General features: G+C 33.4%; 2 protein-coding genes across 3 annotated transcripts; one reads left to right on the forward strand and one right to left on the reverse strand.

Annotated features, from left to right (window-relative positions):
• Nucleotides 1–496: 496 nt before the first annotated feature.
• Nucleotides 497–9,639, forward strand: LOC130812719 (mRNA-decapping enzyme-like protein). Of its 2 annotated transcripts, none has more exons than XM_057678292.1 (8): nt 497–917; nt 1,034–1,074; nt 1,164–1,213; nt 3,345–3,489; nt 3,606–3,662; nt 5,318–5,423; nt 5,620–6,084; nt 9,196–9,639. In XM_057678292.1, exons 1-8 carry the CDS (start codon nt 759–761, stop codon nt 9,250–9,252), a joined length of 1,080 nt encoding a protein of 359 aa, XP_057534275.1. In that variant the 5' UTR covers nt 497–758; the 3' UTR covers nt 9,253–9,639. The 2 variants fall into 2 exon arrangements, with proteins under 2 accessions (XP_057534275.1, XP_057534274.1); XM_057678291.1 differs by having other exon boundaries at nt 499–917; nt 5,318–5,444.
• Nucleotides 9,640–10,286: 647 nt separating this feature from the next.
• Nucleotides 10,287–21,340, reverse strand: LOC130812718 (uncharacterized). The gene is made up of 14 exons (XM_057678290.1): nt 20,789–21,340; nt 20,568–20,698; nt 20,348–20,451; nt 20,023–20,089; nt 19,546–19,638; nt 19,296–19,460; nt 18,957–19,097; nt 18,797–18,874; nt 18,185–18,297; nt 18,049–18,109; nt 14,682–14,849; nt 11,083–11,184; nt 10,897–10,986; nt 10,287–10,785 (listed from the first exon to the last, which is right to left on the reverse strand). Exons 1-14 carry the CDS (start codon nt 21,036–21,038, stop codon nt 10,723–10,725), a joined length of 1,626 nt encoding a protein of 541 aa, XP_057534273.1. The 5' UTR covers nt 21,039–21,340; the 3' UTR covers nt 10,287–10,722.
• Nucleotides 21,341–21,558: the final 218 nt, after the last annotated feature.

Consider the following 21,558-nt stretch of genomic DNA (forward strand, 5'->3'; position numbering starts at 1 on the left):
CAATCCATGTAAGTTTTATCTCTCCTTTTCCTCATCTTTTTCTTTGCTTTTTTAAGATTTATCTAAATTACCTCAAATTTATATTGTTTCAATTAAAATGTTCAATCATTTTGCTCTAATCTCAAAATTTGTTAATAGGATTGCTTTAATTTTTTGTGGGTTTTGATTTTTGTACTTGGTGAAGTATTTCACATGAGCGTTTATCTTTTAATTAATTATTTAATCATTTGTTATTTCAATTTTATCTTTGTGTGTTAGTGAAAAAAATTGTTTGGTTTAATTTATGCATTTAACTATGATGGTGAATAAAAAATTTCATAAGTTAATTATTTTTTCTCTCAATGAGAACAATATAACAATTAATTGACAAAAATATTTTTTTTTCACAATATATCATATTGAATTATAATAGTTAATAAATAATTTTAAACTTATTTTCTTACAAACGTTATTTTTTTATAAAATCTAATTTATGCAAATTACTCACATGAAAATCAAACAGTGTGTCTTGGGAGTTGGGAGTACGGGTGCACTAGCCTTAGAATAAAAAAGCACTCCAAAAACTGTACCGATCCTTGTTCACTTAGGTGTGACGATACCTCACCATTTTTAACACCCAACCGTCAAACGACAAACCACAAAAGATATCACCCTTTATCGTTGTGGTCCGGTGGAGGAGGAGAACGATTGAAAAGCAAATAGGGTTTTGTTTTGCGATCCCAAATTCGATCGCATTAGGTAGAAATCAATCAAATGTAATGGCTCAAAGCGGGAAATTGATGCCAAATTTGGACCAGAATAGTACAAAGCTGCTCAATCTCACTGTTCTTCAGCGAATCGATCCATCCGTTGAAGAAATTCTCATTACTGCGGCTCATGTTACATTTTATGAGTTCAACATCGAACTTAGCCAATGGGTTTTTTTTTTCTCTCACTCTCGTTTTCGTTTCTTTTTCTCTTGTTTTTTCTTTTTCTTTTTGCCCTTTTGATCACTCAAATTTTATCTGACTTCATATGTAATTTCTCTTTCTAGAGTCGCAAGGACGTTGAAGGTTCTCTTTTCGTAGTAAAAAGGTTAAATATTTTGTTCTTGTTTTTTATTTATTTCATTTGCATTGAAAAAATTGCTAATTTGGTTCCCGTTCTTTTTGTTATTTTACCAGGAACAAACAGCCTCGGTTTCAATTTATCGTCATGAATAGACGAAACACAGGTTAGATTTCTTTTCGAAATTTTCTATGCAGTTAGTTCAAATTAGGTAACTTGAGAATTTAAGTAAATGTTTAATCTTTCATAAAGCTATGCATTCTGTGATGCAAACCATGAAAGGGCTTAATGAGCTTTCGGACTTCGACAAGTAGTCTATAGTTGTGATTAAGGCATTGATATTTTGTGCTATGTGTGGTTGTAGTTTGAGAAAGGGCCTTTCAATGTCTACATCTTTGTTTTGGTTTGGTTAGTCTTTAGCCTGTAACCCATGACACACCTATGCTTTATTGGAGCTTCTAAGCACTTAGCTTCTGGTGCTTGTAATGCTTTTTATTTGAGGAAGACATCCATTCGAGATACAAAAAAAAAAATTTTTTTTTTGAGGATTTTTGAGAAATGGGCAAATCTCACGTACAAAAACTAGTTTAATTAGTGTTGCTTTGTATGAGAAGGTGACTTGTGCTCTAGGGAATCTTTTAGAGTCTTTGGATGATTATTTTACAAAGACAAAAGAATTTGATGAAACTTTGATGTTCTATGTGGTAGAAGTGTTGAAATATTATTTTGTTTTGATTTGGATGATGAGAATGCATACATGAAGATTCTAGAAAGGTGTATAGTTTTGTTGAAGTTGGTTACACGATCAAGGTTAGTGCCAATGTGGTTATAAGAAAAATTTCAACGAGTTCTACTTCCATTAGACCAATATTATTATTTGGGACGTTCCAAAGAGATTATTGATGAGGAGATCTGCATAATTGAGATGTATATGTTAAGATGCATGGATGGAGATATTTTAAAAGATAAAATTCAAAATGAAGATGTATAAAAGGCTTTTGCAGTCGTTATTAAAGATGAAAGGGGAGAAAATTTCTGATATTAGTTTGGTTATGTGCAAAGAAGATCTAGTAAAGTAATAGTTATGAGAGAGTAGAATGTTGGAAGTAGAAGGCTTTTTGTTATTGTGACTACAAAACACTAACAACTTCAAGTTCCAATTTTCAACAGCCAAGATAATTGAGTGATATTTTTAATGAAAATTCACAAACTTTAGGGCAAGTCATCAGCTTGAGAAGTGATGATACAAATTATTGTAAAAGTAGCATCAGAAACACCCAATTATCTTCACAAAATTGAGAAATTGCTAGCCAGCAGAAAACCATACACTCAAGAACATATCAATCAGATAGCCAGGTATTACCATAAGAGTTATTATAGAAGTTCCATAAAAAAAAATTTGTAAGTATAAAATTGTTTCCAGTTACCCTTTATTATACAATTATAAGCTATTTACTATGATTAATTATCACGAAGGTCAAAATTAAAAAAAAAACTATCATAAAAAGTAATAAAAAACCTATTACGACATTCGTGACTCCGCCCGCAACAACCGCATTCGTAAGCTACCATTATCGAAATCACCACCATAACTGTATATTTTCATCATGGTGATAGCCTCATTGGTAAATCCTTATAAGTAGTTGGTGATTCTTAAATGTTCTTGATGAATTCTTTATCCCAGTATTATATGGTACTATTGAGTGCATGTAGGCCTCCTTGAATGGCCAACAATACCTTTTCATTTTAGCAATTAAGTAGTTTATGCTACTAGGTATTTGGCAAATTATCTATTTAAAATCCGAACTTAAGTTTTGGCATATGCAAAACAATTCGAGTTACAAATTGACGAGTTAAGATTGTTGTGCCTATCCTTGTTAGTGCAATTTTTCTGCCATTAGATGTGATGATGTTATTTACCCATTGAATAGGTTTGTTATTATCTGATTAACTTAATGACAACTTCGATCAATTGTGCCTTTTTCCATTATCCAGGACTTTTGACTTTTAAAGACAAATTTGATCGTCAATATCTTTTATTATGCAACAATGGTGCCAAACCCTTAATCCCAAAATATGGAGTCGACCCATTATTTTTATTCATATATTATGATTAGACGTTTGAATACTTATCAAAAAAAATGTAACACCCCACTTGATAACTAGTATATGCTAGTTAACATTAATGACCTATTGTTAAAAAGCTACAAGCATTATGAACAAATGAATTTTTGATTTATATATGACCTTAATTCATATCAAGAGAAACTTAAGAATTCCTACATTCATATATGCAGAAAATTTAGTTGAGAATCTTTTGGGAGATTTTGAGTATGAAATCCAGGTACCATATTTATTATATCGCAATGCCGCGCAAGAAGTAAATGGTATTTGGTTTTATAATGCTCGTGAGTGTGAAGAGGTGGCAAATCTCTTTGGCAGGTATTTCCTCGTCCCTGAACCAAAATAAGAGAAACATGACCCTTTTAAACATTGTTATAAATAAAATGAGTTGGAGAGTGTCTTATCATGATGTATGTTCTATTTTGTTTCTTCAGGATACTTAATGCTTTTTCTAAGGTGCCATCTAAGCCCAATATATCTTCTTCTAAGAGGTAAATATCATTTCTTTTTTGATTTATGAAATCTTCCTTTTTAAGATGAAGTTGTGGAATTACTATTGGTTTCGTGCTAGCTTGAATGCTACATAGTCTTATCATATAGGTGAAAAGGCTATGTGATACATTTTATTGTTTTTAGGGGTCATGATTTTGGTTAATGATGTAAGGTAAAAGATTATACAACAAGTGTCTTGTATGATATTTGTGCTAATTCATTTGGCTTGCATAAGGCATGACACCATTTCTCAGATGGGTTTTCACACTATTCATGTCTCTTTCGTGGTATTTTAGTGTGTCAAACAGGTCTACGGTTAACATTGTATTTCGTTCTCCTTAGGGTAATGGAAGATGGTATTTAGGATTGAGATTGTAGTGAACAAACTGTAAGTCATCTACGTTTGTGTTAAGATGGAATGAAATGAGGATGTAGGAACATTGAATGATATGTAATAACCCAAAAGTGCTTGTTTTAAGTTTCGTGGTTGATTTTTCAAAGCAATGTAGATTTTGATCAATATGTTACTCACTTGATCAGTGTGGGATGACTCAAAAGGAGAAATGCCACTTGGATTTTTTGTGGTTTTGACGCATCATGTGCTATTGTATGTGCATGTGCTTTTTCAAAAGATCATATTAGAAAGGGAAGATGCCGGTGTATCCCCTGCCCTCCCCATGTGAGTGGGATATACTTGGTATGATGATGAAGATGTCCATGTACGTGGAATTGATGTGTAAATAATTAGGAGAACTAATTTGAAGTGAATATATCAGGCAGAAGGTTGGAGTTAAAATATTGTAGTAAAGAATAGGAAAATTGGAAAACCACGATATTTCAATCTCTCATTCTGGTTTTGCAATCGATATCAAAATCCCCAGTAAGAAAATTGGAGAATCCGAGAACTTGACGATTTCAAAAGAGACTGAGAAAGGTCAAAGATGAGGATGTAGTGGGTCAAAGATGATGAAAAAAAGGGGCTTAAAAGGATAACCTTTTGGTTCATGTAGCAAGTCGTCCTTGACGGATTGATGAAAATTGGAACTGCATCTAACTTAAATAGAAAGGTTTTTAGCCATTTTCCACACCTCCATCAAGAGTTGTGCATTTCTGTTCTCAGAAATATAACAATCTGGCATTTTATTCATCTTTGTATATTGCCTATATTTGCTTTAAGGACTGCATGAATCCAAGAATGGGGAAGGGCAGGGGCAAGGGCAAGGGCAGGAGCATGAGAGGATCGGTCCGAGGAGAGTTGCGTGGAATTTGATTTGTGCAGCGCGCAATAACTGGGCTATATATCGCACTAAATGGCTAATTAAATCATGTATGCTTCTTAATGTGAAGTTATTGATGATGGATGTTTGCGATCAAGAGTCAATTTGAAACAATGTCTTTGTTATTAAAAGGGAAACCGTTTCCTCTAACACCTCTTAGGTAGGAACCACTTGGTGGCATTGGGATGTTGGAATGTTGTATTTGCTGCTGAAAAATTATCATAATTCCAAATTAAGTGTTTGGCATTGCTTTCAGTGAACGTTTGTCCGCTGGGTCTACTATGATAATGTACTTTAATATCCATATATGGAAATTATGTTGAATTTTTCTTGTTTGTTTGTAAAGGGTATGTTATAACCAGTATGTTGTTCTGCAGTGAATTTGAGGAGCTAGAGGCAGTCCCAACCATGGCTGTTATCGATGGTCCTCTGGAGCCCACACAGTCCACTAGCTCAAACCTCAATGAGGCTTCTGATGATCATGTGTTTGTTAATTTCTTCAGCGTACTTCCGTTTTCTTTTCTTTTGAACTTGAGATTTTGAATACTTGTCATGTTCTTGATGGGAGGTTTTTAAATATGTTCTTTGTGACTAATACTTGGTTCAGAACTTTTGATTGCTTTTACAACAGGAAAATTTCTTTGCATTATTGTGCCTGATATTTGATTCATGTTTGCAGTCAGCTATGAATATTGGAAATCCTTCTATTCCAACAATAACTGGAGAATTCCAGAAGCATTCTCCAGCATCTACCCTTGCTAGTCGACCAGTCAATATGCCTCCAATGGTTCCTTCACCACAAACAGCATCAACGGCTAACTTAACATCTGCTTCGTTGTTGTCTCTGCTTGATACATCAGAGTCTAATAGCAATTATGTGACAAATCTTGTTAAGCCATCATCTTTTAGCAGTATGCCTCCTACAGCTTATCCATTTATGGTGGCAGCTGTTCCTTCATCTGTGCCCACTACTCCTCCATTGCATCCTCCTAATCTTCAGCGTCCTTATGGTACTCCAGTCCTCCAGCCATTTCCTCCTCCAGTTCCTCCTCCATCTCTAACTCCAACGACTGCTGCCACTCCTAATAATGGGTTAGCTGTAAGCAGGGACAAGGTTCGTGAAGCTCTTATGTTACTTGCTCAGGTGGGTTTTAAATGTGTTCATGACTTGAGTTAATTACTTTCCGTGCTAGACTATTACTTGTTGCTTGTTCTTTTTTTGGATTACATGGTAGGCTAAGGGATGGGGAGGGCTACAGGAAAATTGAACCCATGACCTTTCCTGAATTAAGAATTTTATTGTTAATAAGTTGTAGCTTTTATAGTTAATATGTTGAATAAAGCCTAGGACAAGAATAAGTCTCACCAAATTTTTAAGCCAACAATTTTGATTTTTTATTCATTCATAGGTCGCTTTATATATGCAAAAATATGGATTCTTTTAAATAATAAACTTGTCAATGTTTTTTTGGCCCTTAAAATAGGAAAAAAATAAAGTAACAAATAAAACTAAAAACAACAAAGAAAACAAATAAAACTAAGTCAAAAGTAATTTGAATAGCATGCGTTTGTTTACTATTTTTCCGAAATGTAGTTGAATGTGTGTTGGACATCTCAACCATAATTTGAATGTAATCGAGCTGCACAAACACGTTATTTTGGACTTTTGAACGTGTGGACGTACTTGGATGCGTGGACTCTTTTTGGGCTTTGTCTCATAATTTGGATCAATTTGTTATGACATATTCATTATACACTTCCACTGCTCCTCCCTTTAATGTTATTCCATCCGAAGGCCGTCACTTGCTAGCATTTTGATTATTTTAGGATCCTTAATCGTAGTTGATGAATTTGGTTTGCTACCATTTTTTGTTCTTTACAAGATTTTGTTCTCAAACTTGGTAGTTTTTCAGTTTCAATATAGTAGGGATTGCAATTGCTTATGTTGAAGTTTGTTGGTTCTCCATATACTCTAGGAAAGCCAATCTTATTGACATTTTCTCCATTCTTAAGAAGTTTGAATGACCCATGAGATTATGAGATTATAGTTTAGAATGACTTTTAAAAAAAATTGTTCCTTGTGCATGTGACCTAAAGTCCTAAACCAAGTATTCCTATGTCTTCTACTTGTTGGAATCGTTTCTTTTCTCTTTAACCTTCATATTCATTTTCTTAACTTTGTCCCTAACACGTTCATATAACCTTTTGATTTCTTGTGCCCTTTCATCGGCTTCTTTACTGAATCTTGTGTGCGTTTAAAAAGTTGTTAAGTGCATAGGATTGCAAGTATCATGACCATAGCCAATGAAAAAAGGTCAAACTCTGGTTTTGTGAGAGCCTGTTGTACTGAAATTCTGCTTAGTCGTCATCTTCTATCACCCATTGCTCTACTTATATAGAGAATTGAGCAAACCAAAGACTCAAACAAGCTTAAACCCGACACGCACCAACAAACCTTAGTAAACCCATTCAAAACACCAAAGAATGTTCTTGTACCGCCAAACTCAAACCATTGACAATTCCAATAGAAAACTTAAATACCCATAAACATAAAAATAGTTCAATATATATCCAGACCCAATATATTTCCTCCTATAACAACCCATAAATTTGGTTCAAAAAAAATGGGGTGGAAGTTTCAAATGGCGAAAATCGAGAGTTTCGAATAGAAAAAAGATAAAGAAAGGTATAAATGGAAAGGAAACTGGAGCGGGTGCTGAACTTGGTGGTTGACTTAAAATATCCTCCACTACTCGAAGAAGGTTGAGAAAGTTACAACTTGGATGATGATTTTAGGTGTAGGCCAATCCTAAATTGCTTGAACATTTCGGTTATCAAATTTAATACTTGACTGAATCAATAAACCCTAGAAACATGGCTTTATTTGTGAAAATGTGACACTTCTCCAAGTTTGCATATTGCTTTTCATGTGCCAATACGTCAAATACTTTCCAAAGGTGATTTTATTCCGTAACCCCAATGTCATTAAGTGGCTTCCACTTAGGGTGGGCTCTGAGAGGGTCGGATGTACACAATATTACCCTTATTAATGATAAAACTATCGAAGAGTTTGTTTCCGATTGACCCTTAGTAGCTTTATATTAATATGTCATCAAAATACACTACCCCAAAACTGTCAATGAAAGGTTTCAATGCTTTAAATACTAGGGTCGTTGGAAGGCCCAAATGGCATCACTAACCCATTCATACAATCCTTATTTTGCATTGAATGTTTTTTCCATTTATCTCCTTTGATAATTCAAATTTTATGATATCCAATTGTTAAGTCTATTTTAGAAAAGTCTTTATCTTCGTGCAACTCATTTAATTAATGACATAATTTGGGGTTGGAAATCTATATTTAATGGAGTTGTCATTTTGCTCACGGCTCAAGTGTCTATGCACATGTGACATGTTTCATTCTTCTTTGGTACCAAAGGAGTGGGTACTGTGCTAGGGCTAAGAGACTCTTGAATGAATCGATTTTCTAACAGTTATCCCACTTCTTTTTGGATATCTAATTCTCGTGGGTCCATTCTATAGTTCGATTTTTTAGGTTTGACGGATTTCAGAATGAGATTAATCTTTTGCTCAATGTCTCTTTCACGAGGATGGTGGAATCTCAGTTAATACATGTACATACTCCTTGATAAGTGGCGTAAGGAGGGGTGTCGTGTTTTGGGTTCTTTCGGTTCTTATATTTTGTTTTTGTCTTGGATTTGATTAGATCTGATTTTGACCCAAGAAAGGATAAAGGATGGATGTTTAAGAGAACAAAAAAAAAATCCAAAGATTGAATCTTTATGCTTTTGTGTGTTAGGCAAGGTAACTTTTGAGGCCTTTTTGTTGTTGTAACCTATTCTTCCTAAATTGTATGTGAATGTGTTTTGGACTTTTTCAACCACAATTTGGATGTGATTAGTTTACGGAAACATGATATTCTGGTGTTTTGGATGCTTGGACTCTTCTTGGGCTTCATCTCGTAATTTGGATTAACAAATTGAATTTTATAGACTTGTATTTCTCCTCCCTTATCGTGATTCTGGCCCAATAGAACCTTATAATCGGCTACGTGTCACCATTTTGGTTATGTTAGGATCCTTAGTTATTAACGGGCTGATTTCGCTATCAGGAAGGAAGGTAGTTTGTGGTTACCATTGAGTAGGGATAACTCTGTTATTGTTCAACGTAACTTTTTCGTTCCTCCATTGTCACAAATGAATGTATCAGTTAAGATTGACTCATTTTGATACAGGATAATCAATTCATCGACTTGGTGTATCAGAAGTTATTGAGAGCACACCACTCTTGAAGAAGGCATTTTCTCTCTAGTCCTGGTGTGTTTATAACTAAGGTCGAGCGTCAACTACAGCAACTTTCCATGATTTATGGGAATATGGATGCAATGCATTACTAGTATTATACTTGAATTTTATTTTGATATCCCCAATTGTTATTACCAAGCTCGTTCATGTATGTATAAGTATAGTTGTGGGCTGAAAGAAAAAGTTATGCTTTCTACATCACTTTTTTTAGAAATAGTACACAATGTATTTCTTTCTTTTTTACGCAAGACCACAATGGTATTAGATAAAATTGCGTAGAATGATTTTGGAATAACGACGATAAATACGTTTAGTTTCGTAATTGTAGTAATCCACTGGAAATTAATTTCATAGACTAGCATGCATTCCTTTTTCTTTGTTTTTTAAATTGATGGAAAATGAAAAGAGGGGATTCTTCCATTAAAAAAATAACAGATCAAGAACATCATCACTACAGAAATCTTTTAAAGCTCTATCTTTCTTATTTTGGAAAGCAAAGATGCACAATGGCATTCACTAATCAAACAAGAGTCGTTTCTTCAATGACGATTCGATTGTTCTCGCCTCCAATACCTTGCTCACAAAAGGTCTCTTATAGTCAGGAAAACAACCTAAATTAAGTGAACAGGTTGGGATACCTTGTTAACAATTTGCAATAATCTAGTTGTATCTCCATTGGAGTATGTATCGATTTTTTCAGTCCTGAGTTCCACTTTCACTTAATCCTTGTCTAAACACAAGTACATGCCTCTTGTTTATTCGAGACTAGACTCAAGTTTGAAAGCAACATGCCCCAAGTTCAATCACCACATTTGACAAAAATCTTGATTGTTCCCATGTTAATATCATACCAATTACCATGCATCACCGATAAACCAAATGCTAAACAGAAGAGTCAAATCATCAATCTTCATCATGCTAAACTAGTTATTAATGTTTATCATCATCATCATACCCAATATATTCTATTCATAAACTAATTACTAATGCTACGAACTTTAAATCATTTACTCATTGCCAAAGAAAGTCAAAAAAATGTCTGGATAAAATCCATCATGACCCAACAAGAAGCCAATTTTGTATATCAATACAACAAAATGTATCTACTCCACATCAGAAGCAAAAACTGAGCTGAATTCTGGTGTTCCTCGTGGGACAAAATTATTTAAAGACCTCAAGCAGGAACAGATCACAGACTAAGTTATTAAATATGAAAGTGCATTCAATTTGTTGTTAGTTGAACTGGGACAAGTCTTATTTCAAAAAATTTTGTTTGGCGCTGACACACCAAATCCACAAAGGATGCCACTTCCTCATCGCAGACTAGTCTACAAAAGTACCAGCAACTTCTATGATTCAGGCTGGAAGTAAATGAAGTGTCACCATTTTACCAAGGCATGTTGGCTTTGAACCGGTGACGATTGTTTAATAGCATCAACACCTTCCTTATCAGAAATTTAGGCTGTTTTGACCTTCCGAGATGGTGGTCTTCGAAATAAACTGATAAGATCATCGAGACCCTGATTGAAAATACGACAATAAGGTTACTACATGAAAATGACATGGCCTGCAAATTAAGATTATACATGCATATTTTCAAAGTAGAAATTAGAATGTAGAAGTTTTATTACCCTGGTTGTAATGACAAGGAAACTAAATAGTACTATCAAGTACGACCCCAGAACTAGCAACAAGAGCAAGTCAAATGTTACACTAGCTACCTGCAATCATTCAAAGCTTAATTAGTCCCCTTAAACTGGGATAAAGTAAAATACTGCATAGATTTCTCGGTGCAATACATCCACTAGAAAGTTCACCTGGTAAATATATAGAGTGGCCTTCACTGAATCATAGAAGGTGAAAATACCATCCAGATTCTCATGTTGTACATTCACCTCAGCTGTATGCTCAGCTAGTTCCTGTTGATTAAAAGAGTGCATTATTGAATAAAATTTATTTCATCATATCAGTACATAACATGTTCCTCAACACACCAAACTAGCAGCAGTTCAAAACATCCTGGCAGGTTGATTCTTGTCAGTTTTTAATCAATTGTTTTCCTTCTATTAGAAATGCAACATATTGTCCATTCCCTATGAAGCCAATTCGGTCTTTTGGTTTCAGAAAATAAGGACTAGTAAAATGGCCCAAAAGATCAAGTGAATTTCTTATCTATATGAAGTCACAAATGATTCTTGCAGTCAAGGATCAAAAAGAGATGCTCTTTGTTAATACAAGGGTAAGAACTATACATCCGACCCCTTCTAACCTCATCAAGAAGGGAGTCACTTAATACAAATGATTATCTTCATTTTCATTGTACAAAGGATTGTATATTTCCATTTCCAGAAGCATGCTCATACACCAAAATCGACATTTTCCATTTTCAGAAGCATGTTCATCATCATTTCCATTGTACAAAGGATTGTATATTTCTTTGTTCTGTAAGTAGGCTATAGGATTATCAGCAAGTCAAAGGGTGATATGTGCTCATTCTAGATGAATTAAGTTATGAGTGGCAAGAACATGAGTGGGAATCATGGTCATGGTTCTTAAAATCGTGAAGGTAGTACAATATCAAAAGGTGAAGTTGCGACTCAGGTAACCAATACAATTTTGTCAAGTTAATAACTCATAAACAACCCAAGCACATGATAACATTTTAAAGCGTTAAGGTAACTTCAATTAGCAAAAGATGAACATTGGAGCTCGGTTAACCAAGTTAAAATACAATTTGTCAAGTTAATAATCCATGAACACCCTCAGCTCATGGAAATTGTGAGCCACAGAGGATTAAGTTGTAATTACTAGGCCTTGAGACGTAGAGATGCCACCACAGCAAATAAAGGTTCTATACACATATGACATCCATGGTTTGCCTTCAACTGAAGGCAAAGCTAAATGGAAATGTGTTAGACCATATAAAAGGATTAGGGTAGAGCTTAAACCTCATAAGTTGCTTTCATTAGATAGTGAAGAGGGAGACAGAAACAGTGTTGAGAGAAATATATTTTACTACATATTGAAAAGCTATAACCTTCCGAAAGTGGATCAGTTTTAGGCACAACTATAATTGAGATCTTGATAGATGAATTATAATTTTTTTTTAAAAATGTCTGATAAATGATTTAGTACAAGCAAGCTTAGCATATAGGGGACAAATGTTGTATGTAAAGATCATATAGCAGAAGTCCATATTAAAAGCAGAAGCCTAGGGGAAATTAAGAATTTGTCCGTGGAAAAGCAGAAGGCTCAGAATTTATTCCACCACAAAAAAAAATGAGGACAAGTGGATAATCTCAAAAAATACATGGATACAGGTTATGGAGGGAAGATGAAGTGGTGATTAAAGTCAACCTACAAGCTGTTTCTTTGTCTTTGGGGCAGTAAACGTTTAATGTTGTTGTTTACCTTATTTACTTAGTTGTTTCAATTTGGTAATTAAAACCTTTGAATGGGAGTTACTCACACGAATTCATCAGTGATTAACTCCTCACGGTTTTATGAAGGAATATTGTTGACTTCTCTTTCAATTCCTTTTATTCATTTGGTCATTTATGTTCTTAAATATGGTTATTGCAAGAGTGGTTATTTTTCATCAATGTTATTCAATGGCTAAAAGCATCCAAGGTGAACATTCAAGTCATTCCAAGGACATCCAAGAGACGTGTCTTATAGCATCAATGGAGGATGAATTAAGAGTAATTCGAGAAAATTCATATCTGATTTCACGAATAAAGTTGTTTGATTTTCTATCAATAAAAATATTTGATTAAGGCTGTAATTTTTGTTTGTTTTAGCATCCGGAGTTGTTAGAATTCTAAAGATGATACATAGGATTCTAAATTTGTTTAATGTAATCACTTGATTACTTGTAATCAAATGAATGTTTTCTGATTTTTTCATATGCTTTGTAAGCATATATAAAGGTCTTAAAAGCCTTTTATTATGCAATTGTTCTTATACTTGTGATTACGCATTTCGAAAATTCTCATTGTTGAAGGAAGTAGAGTGTTTGTGTAGAGTTCCAAACAAACTAATTTGTATGCATAATTCGAGTGAGAGTTCCATAAATTAAAAAGTACACCCTAGAAAAATTAAATGAGTGTTTCTTTTCTTGTATATCTTTCTTGAATCATAACATTCTAGTGAGCCTAATTTTTTTTATTTAATTTTCCGAACCCTTTCCATAACCAAAAAAAATAGTCCATAAAATCATTTTCAAACCTTTGAAAACAAGTCCAAACAGTCTTACATAAATCCATTCAAAGCCTTGAAAACTAATCCAAAATAGCCATTCTCATTCAACATTAGCTCCATATAATTACCTTATAATTATTCCACTTTAATACCTGGACCTTTCTAAGCCAAACACATCTTTTCTTATCTTTTGTTGCATTTGGAAAACCCTTTTGATGATTTAATCTCTTTAGATTACATCAGGTTCTAATGAAGCTTGTACTCGAAACTGTAACACAAAAATTTGTTGGATCAACCCTTGCGCTCTACAATTCATATGTCATCTTAAAGAACACAAACACATAACTCTCCATGGGAAATTGAAACACCAAGGACTCATTTTGGATACTTGTAATTTTGGCCCAGGCTCAAATTTATTGATTGACAAGCTTCTCAAAGAGCAAATTACCAGGTATCTTGGTTCTTTTAAGCTTGGATGATATGTCGATATTTCCAAGGAATCCTAACTCTAAACTATGTTGTATGATTTTTATGGTTCCGTAGGAACGAGGTTTAAGAGGTGACAATAAAACAACTAGAGTACGCAAGAGTTCTAGTTATATGAAATTGATTATAGTCATGCTTGATTACGTTTTACAGTTTTGACACCTATAAAAAAGGGCTTTAAAGTGGTAGCTTCAAAATGTTGAGATTAATATTGAGTTTGAGTTCCTTACAAGCTAGAAGTTTAATATAACATCATTCCTGCAGAAGCTTGGAATTTGATACCAGGTACATTTGTTTATTTCAGTCAGAACTCAGGAGGAAACAAGGTGATCCACACCTTAACCTTAACACCTAAGCTAGCGCCTCTTAATGGTTTCAGAAATAGACAGTTTGATATGATTATCAAACTCTTTAAGACTCAGAATCTTAGATGCTTGTGATCACAAGGCATCAACTAATATTCATCTAAGATATTGCATTTGCCAAAGGACATATATTAGAGCTTAAAAGCCAGTGGCAATACAAATAAAAACCTTATTGAACAATCAACCAATATATCCCAAAGGTTCTATTCTGTAAACATATAAGAGGAAAAAAAAGAGTCCGCCTCATTACCTAAATCCGCATAAAAAAAAATTTCCAAACAATCTTTTCTTCTATAGCACCAATTGAAAAACATATTTACACTTATATTAAAATATGGAGATATAATAATACAAACAATGCTCACCTTACTGAGAGCATTAATGAGAGGGTCAGTCTTTGGAAGAAAAGGAGCAACTCGAGGCGTTCGCGATAAAAGGCTCAACCATGACGCTATGTAAGATGGATTTACAGCTAAACTACTGTTATCTGCAAATATCTGAGTATTCTTTCCTTCATGACTATATATATGCCTCTGTTTAGAAGAGAAATAGAAAGTCAAGTTAGGCAGACGGGCAACAAGCAATAAGCACGAGCATAAGCTTACGCCTCAAGCAATTGAAATGCAAAGAAAAGCACAAATTTTAAACAATAAAATAAAAGTTCGATGTACACAGGATCAAACCCAATGCAACACAGTAGCTTATCACAATCATTCACTATTACCAAAAGTCAAAAGACGGGAAATCGACCCCAAAAAAGGATTAACCTAGTACAATAATGCCATTAATCTACAACTAAAAATTCAAGTCCATTAATCATTTACATATATTTTCCACCTTCATTTCTTAGTTTACAAAAAGCGCACCTCGCATCAAGGCTCTAGAGAAATCAATATTAAATATTCAAGTCCACGCGCTTTTTTCAATTTAAGTGCTTTTGGTTTTTTGATTGGAGGAAATATTTTTTATAAATTTAAATTTTAAATAACAATTAGACAAAAAGTTGTCTTCTTTGAAGAGAAGGAAAATAAAGAAGTTATAATAGACTCATGCTATTACAACAATTCAAAATCCATACACATAGCTCGAAATAAAGAATAATCTAGGAAGCTTGACAATCAAACAAGAAAACATTTTAGATCAAAACTTAATCATATAACAAAGACAATAAAATTTAACACAACTGATTTTCCTACCACATCAAACCATCGATGTCAAACTACAAAATCAGAACATACTACAGAAAAATGAAACAATATGTCTCAAAGTGAGACTAATTGACTATTAAAATTCCCAATATACTTTTATTTATATAGAAAACATAACTACGAATCCTATTTGGACACTAACCACCATCAGAACTACAAACTTTATTCCGTTTCCTATAGCTTCCTTTATTTTATTTATAACTTGTTTGAGTATTTAAGTATGTTGAGCACAAGTGCTTTTAATGATTTTATTTATAACTTATTTATAAATTGCAATTCAACAGTGATCATGTGCAGGTTGCATATGCAAGATTTGGGAGGAATTTAAGGGAGTATTTTCAATTTTCAAGTAGGTGCTAATGAAAGAGAAAAGTTTTTTGGGATGAATTAGTCCTTGATCTTGATTCATAAATAGGAGTTATTTTGCTTGGTTGGATATTTTCTTATATGATGTTAGATCTAAGCTACAACCATGGAGGTCCTAACTATAGGCTTCCAATGATGAGCACTGAGGAATTAGTCCTATATGTTCATTCAATTATCTTTAATTGCTTACAATAGTTATTTAATTTTATGCTTCGACTTTTATTTCGTTCCTAGGCTTCATTATTTTATCTTAGCTAGCAATAGGCATCTAACAGAGTAATTTGACACTAAGTTATCACAAAAGACTTATTCATATGGAAAGGTGGCATAAAAATATCTAATAGATAAAGAAGTAAGGTTGGACATGTGATACATCAGATTTGTTGTTAGAATCTTTCAACTGAAGGAAATTAAAAGCCACACATCATCATTTATTTCATTTTCAGTGAGTAGAATTATTGTTTAACGCATTACTCTTGGTTATAAATAGAATTGTAAAAGCATCAATGAATTTAGATGAATTATTCAAAATTTATCACTTACAATCTTTCTTTCTTTTTCAAATTTTCCTTCCACAATTGGGGGAAAAATTAGAAATTGTCCTTATTAATCAGAACTTAAGCAATTCTAATTTGTTAAGTGAATCCTTAGTTATTTAATTGAATTAAATCCTAATACTGATTTTCTAACAAATATTTCTTCTATCTTACTTTACCCACAAATCTCAAAATTAAAGCATCAAAAATTCTCTCAAACTGACATCCCAAAATCCCTCTATTTACACACCTAAATCAATCCATAAAATCATTCTAACTTCTTTCGTAAAATTTACGGAAGATGAATCAGCAATTTCTATTTAATAGTGTTTTTATACTCTCATAAAGATATTTGAAAAATATCAATATTTTTAGTTTAAAATATATACATCTTATCTCTCATAAAGATATTCTGACGATATCAAAATTATTGGTTAAAAATAAAATAATCCATCTTATTTTTTATAAAATATATTTTCTCTTCTTCACTAAATATCTTTTTGGATTTTTTTAAATAATTGTAAACATAATAAATTAATAAAATTTGATCACATTTTCAACTACGGATTTTTTTTTTTTTTATCATTTTACTCAAAAACTAGAAATTCTTAAAAGTGGAATCGGAAAAGGCGAAACACTCATGAGTGTTTATGTTCCTCAAAACTCATTTTATAATTCAAGACCAGAGGAATTCGTTTCTAAAAAGTGGTTCTCTATAAATAATTTTTGTTAGTTTAAAAAAATAGATTTTGTTTTTCCAAAAACTTTGCCAAACATAACCTAAACACTTAAAATTCCACAATGTATGCATTGCTCATAATAGGTTGAATTAATTAAAGATTCAATCTTTACCTATGAACAAAATTTCCCACCTCCATTAAAGTACAATAAAGCTCAAATCTAATAAATTAAAAACCAAAAATATAAACTCCCCTATTAGCCTACAAATAACCTAACAATTGAATCTTTTTGTCAAAGATTCAATCTACGCCGATCATGCTTAGTCCTACGTCACAAAACATCTTTAACCTACCCCGTGAATAAAACGACAAAAAGCTTCTGCCTTTACTATTAAAACACCAAAATCACACATGTCATACCCTCACCTTTCACCTCCCGTCGTAGATATGAAATTTAACAATTCAGTACCCATTTTGTCATACCTGATCCGACATTACTCTACCTATTTCTTCGAGAAAACACGTGGTCTAGCACTTTATTTTACTTAGTTGAAACACTGCATTTTACACTCACACACACACATGACATTGTATATTTATATGTTTAGTTATTACTAAAATTAACCAAAGTGTACTACTAGCAAAATATGTCCTGAGACAAATCCAACATCATACACAATGACATTTCATTTCCCATATAAATACAAAAGTGGACATTGTTTCAAAATGAAAAAAAGAGGTAACGACTATCTACGACTTTGCATCTATTAGGAGAAAATAGAAACACAAGTACGATGCATCAAAAGAAAACCAAAGAAAAGGGGTACTATCTTTTAATGACTTTGCATTTATTTCATTATTGGTCATTCATAAACTATAGCAAAGCTAAATATAGGTAATACACAGTAGAATTATAAGAGTATATAAGGAGCATAAACTTACAGCAATACTCTCTGCCACTAACTTTACAATATTGAGAATAGAAGTTTCACTAACAAAATTCCTGCAAAACAACAATCCGCTAAAAAAAGAGACACTCTTAAATAGAGAAAATCACATTTCAGAAAGATGGAGTTACCTGTTATCTGAAAGGCCTCCAAAATTCTCTAAAAATTCAGGTGCAGAAGAGAGTTTAGAGAGAGTGGCTGCTGTTACTCTAAGCCTTGAAAATTGTTCATGCTCCCAAGCTACCTACAACAAGATGAGATACTCAAAAATAGTTCCAAGTGAAAATAACTCCTAGTATGAAGCCCTAGATAACAAAATTTGGCGCATTCGTGAAAGATGATTTCGAAAACTTGAAAAAAATGTAACTGAAACTAAAAATGACAATTCATACTTGCAAACATAAGATAACTTTGGTTTTAATGCTCTTTCAATGTTGTTATAATTCAAAGATCAATGCAACCAAAATGGAAGAAACGTCAGTTTATATAAAGCTATATGCTTTTTAATTTCAAAATCTATGTTTGGGGAGTTCATACATCATCTGAAAAATGGGAACACATCCAAAATAATAAAACTCCCCACATACTTCTCCCAAAATAAATCAATATGCCTTAGAAAGAAAATCAAAGCATGGTGACATCATGTAGTGAGATAAAGGTTGGATTATTGATTAGGGGAATATGGGTCACACCCAATACTAATGTACAGATAAGAGTAATTTTCACATTGCAAATCAACTTACTCGAGGATTTGAAATGTTGATTTTCTTGTGCTTCAAGCCAACCATAACTCCCAATTCTCCAGCAACATCTGAAAAACCCTGCAAAACAGTTTTCATGAAGCAATTCATCAAAATAACCCAACATTTTAGCTTTAGCTAGGATTACCCTCAATGTACTTACTTTAAACATTTGTTTTATGTATGCATTTTCTGGGGGTTTCGATACATGAAGCCATAAATTATTGTCAAGCGAACCAATACTATTCAAACATATGGCATAATCAATACTCTCACGCAAACGTTGGTCTAAGCTTCGAAGCCACTGTCAAACACATGAAATGAAAAAATTAATGCTCCGACAATTATAAGTAACACAATTAAAGCAACAACAAAATGATCTGAATACAGACAGTAACTTCACGCAGGAGAAAAAGAACGTTGAATACGTGCGGAAATCCGAAAGACAACGGAAATAGAAGGTATGATACCAGAGAGCAATAACATCCATTAAGACATATACCTTTTGAGTTCCATTATAATTGTAAGGTCCACCAGAAGTCAGCCCAAAAAGCAAATTGTATCTTCCTCTTGTCTTAGGGTTTGAATACAAAATCGAAAATAAACGAGCAATTTCCAAAAGTGCCACAACACCACTTCCATTACTATCGCTACCCACTGACAAGGCCTACAGAAATTAAGCTCAAAGGTTTTAAAACAGGTATCGAGACAATATAACAAATAGTTTTGCATATGACTATTAGAATACTCACTGGTGCAGCCCCAAATGTGTCATAAGTTGCCACTATAGCAATTGTTGGAATTTGATTGGAATCTCCATCCAACTTCAAACCTGGCAACCATCCCTAAACCACATATGTAATATATAAATTAATAAGCAAAATAGCTGTAATACACAAGCAGGAAGCAGAAAACAGTTTAGATTATATACAATCAACATAAACATTTCAGATTTTACGATTGGTCAAATAATATAAGGTTCCACAGGAACAGAGCATCTAGCTAGTCCATATCCATATAATTTTATGTACCTGAATGAAGAGCGGACTAAAAAGTACATTCAAAGAACTGTCCTATGTATCTCAATACAAAATGATTTTAGAAGCCACCAATAGGCAAAAACAAAGTTAATGCTAAACCAAAAACACAATTAATCACACATTTTAGAATTGAAAAGTTGACTTAGAAAGAAAAAGAATGAAGGTTTGATTAAAAGCCCAGAAATTAACCTGAATGTTGGTAATGGTAGGAGAAGAAACTTTCCTAGCTTCTGTTGTGGAAACAACAAGCTTGTACCTGAAATATTAAATGAGTGAAAGATTGTTAGTCCAAATAACATGAGAAAAAAATGATAAAAATTGAAAAGGTATCCTCAAGCGTTTTGGAAATAACAATGAGTAGATCATGCAAATACTCCTAAAGTTGCTTATTTATGTAGATAAAATTGAGAATAGATGAAGCAACGCGGTGTATTTCACTAGACTAAAAATAGCAAGTCAAATATATAGATATAAAATTAATCAAGATAAAAATAAAAAGCTAAAACAAACAGACCCGCCAGTAGTTGGTGTTGCAGGCTGAGCAGATCCATCATTTCGTTTAACGTCATGGACAACAGTGTTGATGTGGTCATCCTCAAAAGCAAAGTAAACAGGATACTGCATGCATAGTAGGAGTACTTGTATTAAGCAGTGCACGAAGAGATTAAGGATTAGGGATTAGGGATTAGGGATTAGGGAAGTGCAGTAGATAAATTAACAAATAAAATACTCACAGGTATGTTGGAATGAACCAGTAACCTTTCCAATTGCATCAATTTGTCATCCTCTTTGGTTTCACTACTTACTCCAGATTTTGATAATAAAAACAAAAGACCACCGAGGGGCTGTTTTCGGTCAATGTAATCTGCAGTGAAGATGTGGATTTCAAAGTTAAAGAAAGAAAGTAGTAGTAGAATGAATAAAATTAAAATAAAATAAAAAATAAAATAAAAACCTTGAATAGAAGAAAGATAAAGATGAAGGTCGTGAATGGGAATGATGACAACGGCGCGAGAGAGATCGACGTTGGGAGCGTTGAGAGAAGAAACAGCATGATGATTGAGATTAGAAAGACGAGATCCAAAAGGAGATCCGGCTAGATCGTACTGTATCAGCCGATATACATCCACGGCTGTGGCTGCATCGCCAAGCTTTATGCAGCCCAACAACACCAAACTCAAACCTATCACTGTACTTAGCAACATTGAATTGGTTGTTTGATAATTGATATTTGATTTTGGATATTGCACAATGCAGATCCAAAGCAGAATGAATAAAGAAAAAAGAGTAGATACTCTTGTGGTGGTGGGCGACTGGGCGGTGGCTACTGGCTGGAGGTGGCGTTTTCTCGCTGGAGAAGGAAGCTGAGCTGCTGCGGTGGCCGGTGCTGGCGGATAAGCGGAGGGTACGGGGTTGAATACTGAAACAGAAATGGGGAGGGAAAAGCGAATGAATGAGGAAGTAGCTGAGACAAATCGCGTGTTGCAAGATTTTTAGGATTGATTTTTGAAAAAAAAAAAATCAGTAACAAAATGTTCCTAAAACCTCTACCAACTAGAACTAAGAAAATTTGAAAAAACTAAGACAAATAAACAACTTAATTCCAAAAATAAGCTTTGTAAAAACTTATTTCCCAAAATAAGCGTCCGTACATCCAAGCCTAGCTTCGGGTAAATCGCTGTTAGTAACAGCGAAAGAGGAAAAGAAAAAAAAATAAAATAAAAC

Source organism: Amaranthus tricolor, chromosome 5 (genome assembly GCF_026212465.1).
Source record: "Amaranthus tricolor cultivar Red isolate AtriRed21 chromosome 5, ASM2621246v1, whole genome shotgun sequence".
Taxonomy (NCBI): Eukaryota; Viridiplantae; Streptophyta; class Magnoliopsida; order Caryophyllales; family Amaranthaceae; genus Amaranthus; species Amaranthus tricolor.

What these genes read in the sequence shown, in the direction of transcription:
- LOC130812718 (XM_057678290.1), bottom strand. Translation starts at nt 21,038, where the DNA reads ATGTTGCTAAGTACAGTGATAGGTTTGAGTTTGGTGTTGTTGGGCTGC. An exon ending in GCAACACCAACTACTGGCGG is followed by an intron (nt 20,090 to 20,347) that starts GTCTGTTTGTTT and finishes TTAATATTTCAG; the next exon opens with GTACAAGCTTGTTGTTTCCA. An exon ending in TAGTGGCAGAGAGTATTGCT is followed by an intron (nt 14,850 to 18,048) that starts GTAAGTTTATGC and finishes TCTTCTAAACAG; the next exon opens with AGGCATATATATAGTCATGA.
- LOC130812719 (XM_057678291.1), top strand. Translation starts at nt 759, where the DNA reads ATGGCTCAAAGCGGGAAATTGATGCCAAATTTGGACCAGAATAGTACA. An exon ending in ACATCGAACTTAGCCAATGG is followed by an intron (nt 918 to 1,033) that starts GTTTTTTTTTTC and finishes TTCTCTTTCTAG; the next exon opens with AGTCGCAAGGACGTTGAAGG. An exon ending in TCTCTTTTCGTAGTAAAAAG is followed by an intron (nt 1,075 to 1,163) that starts GTTAAATATTTT and finishes TTATTTTACCAG; the next exon opens with GAACAAACAGCCTCGGTTTC.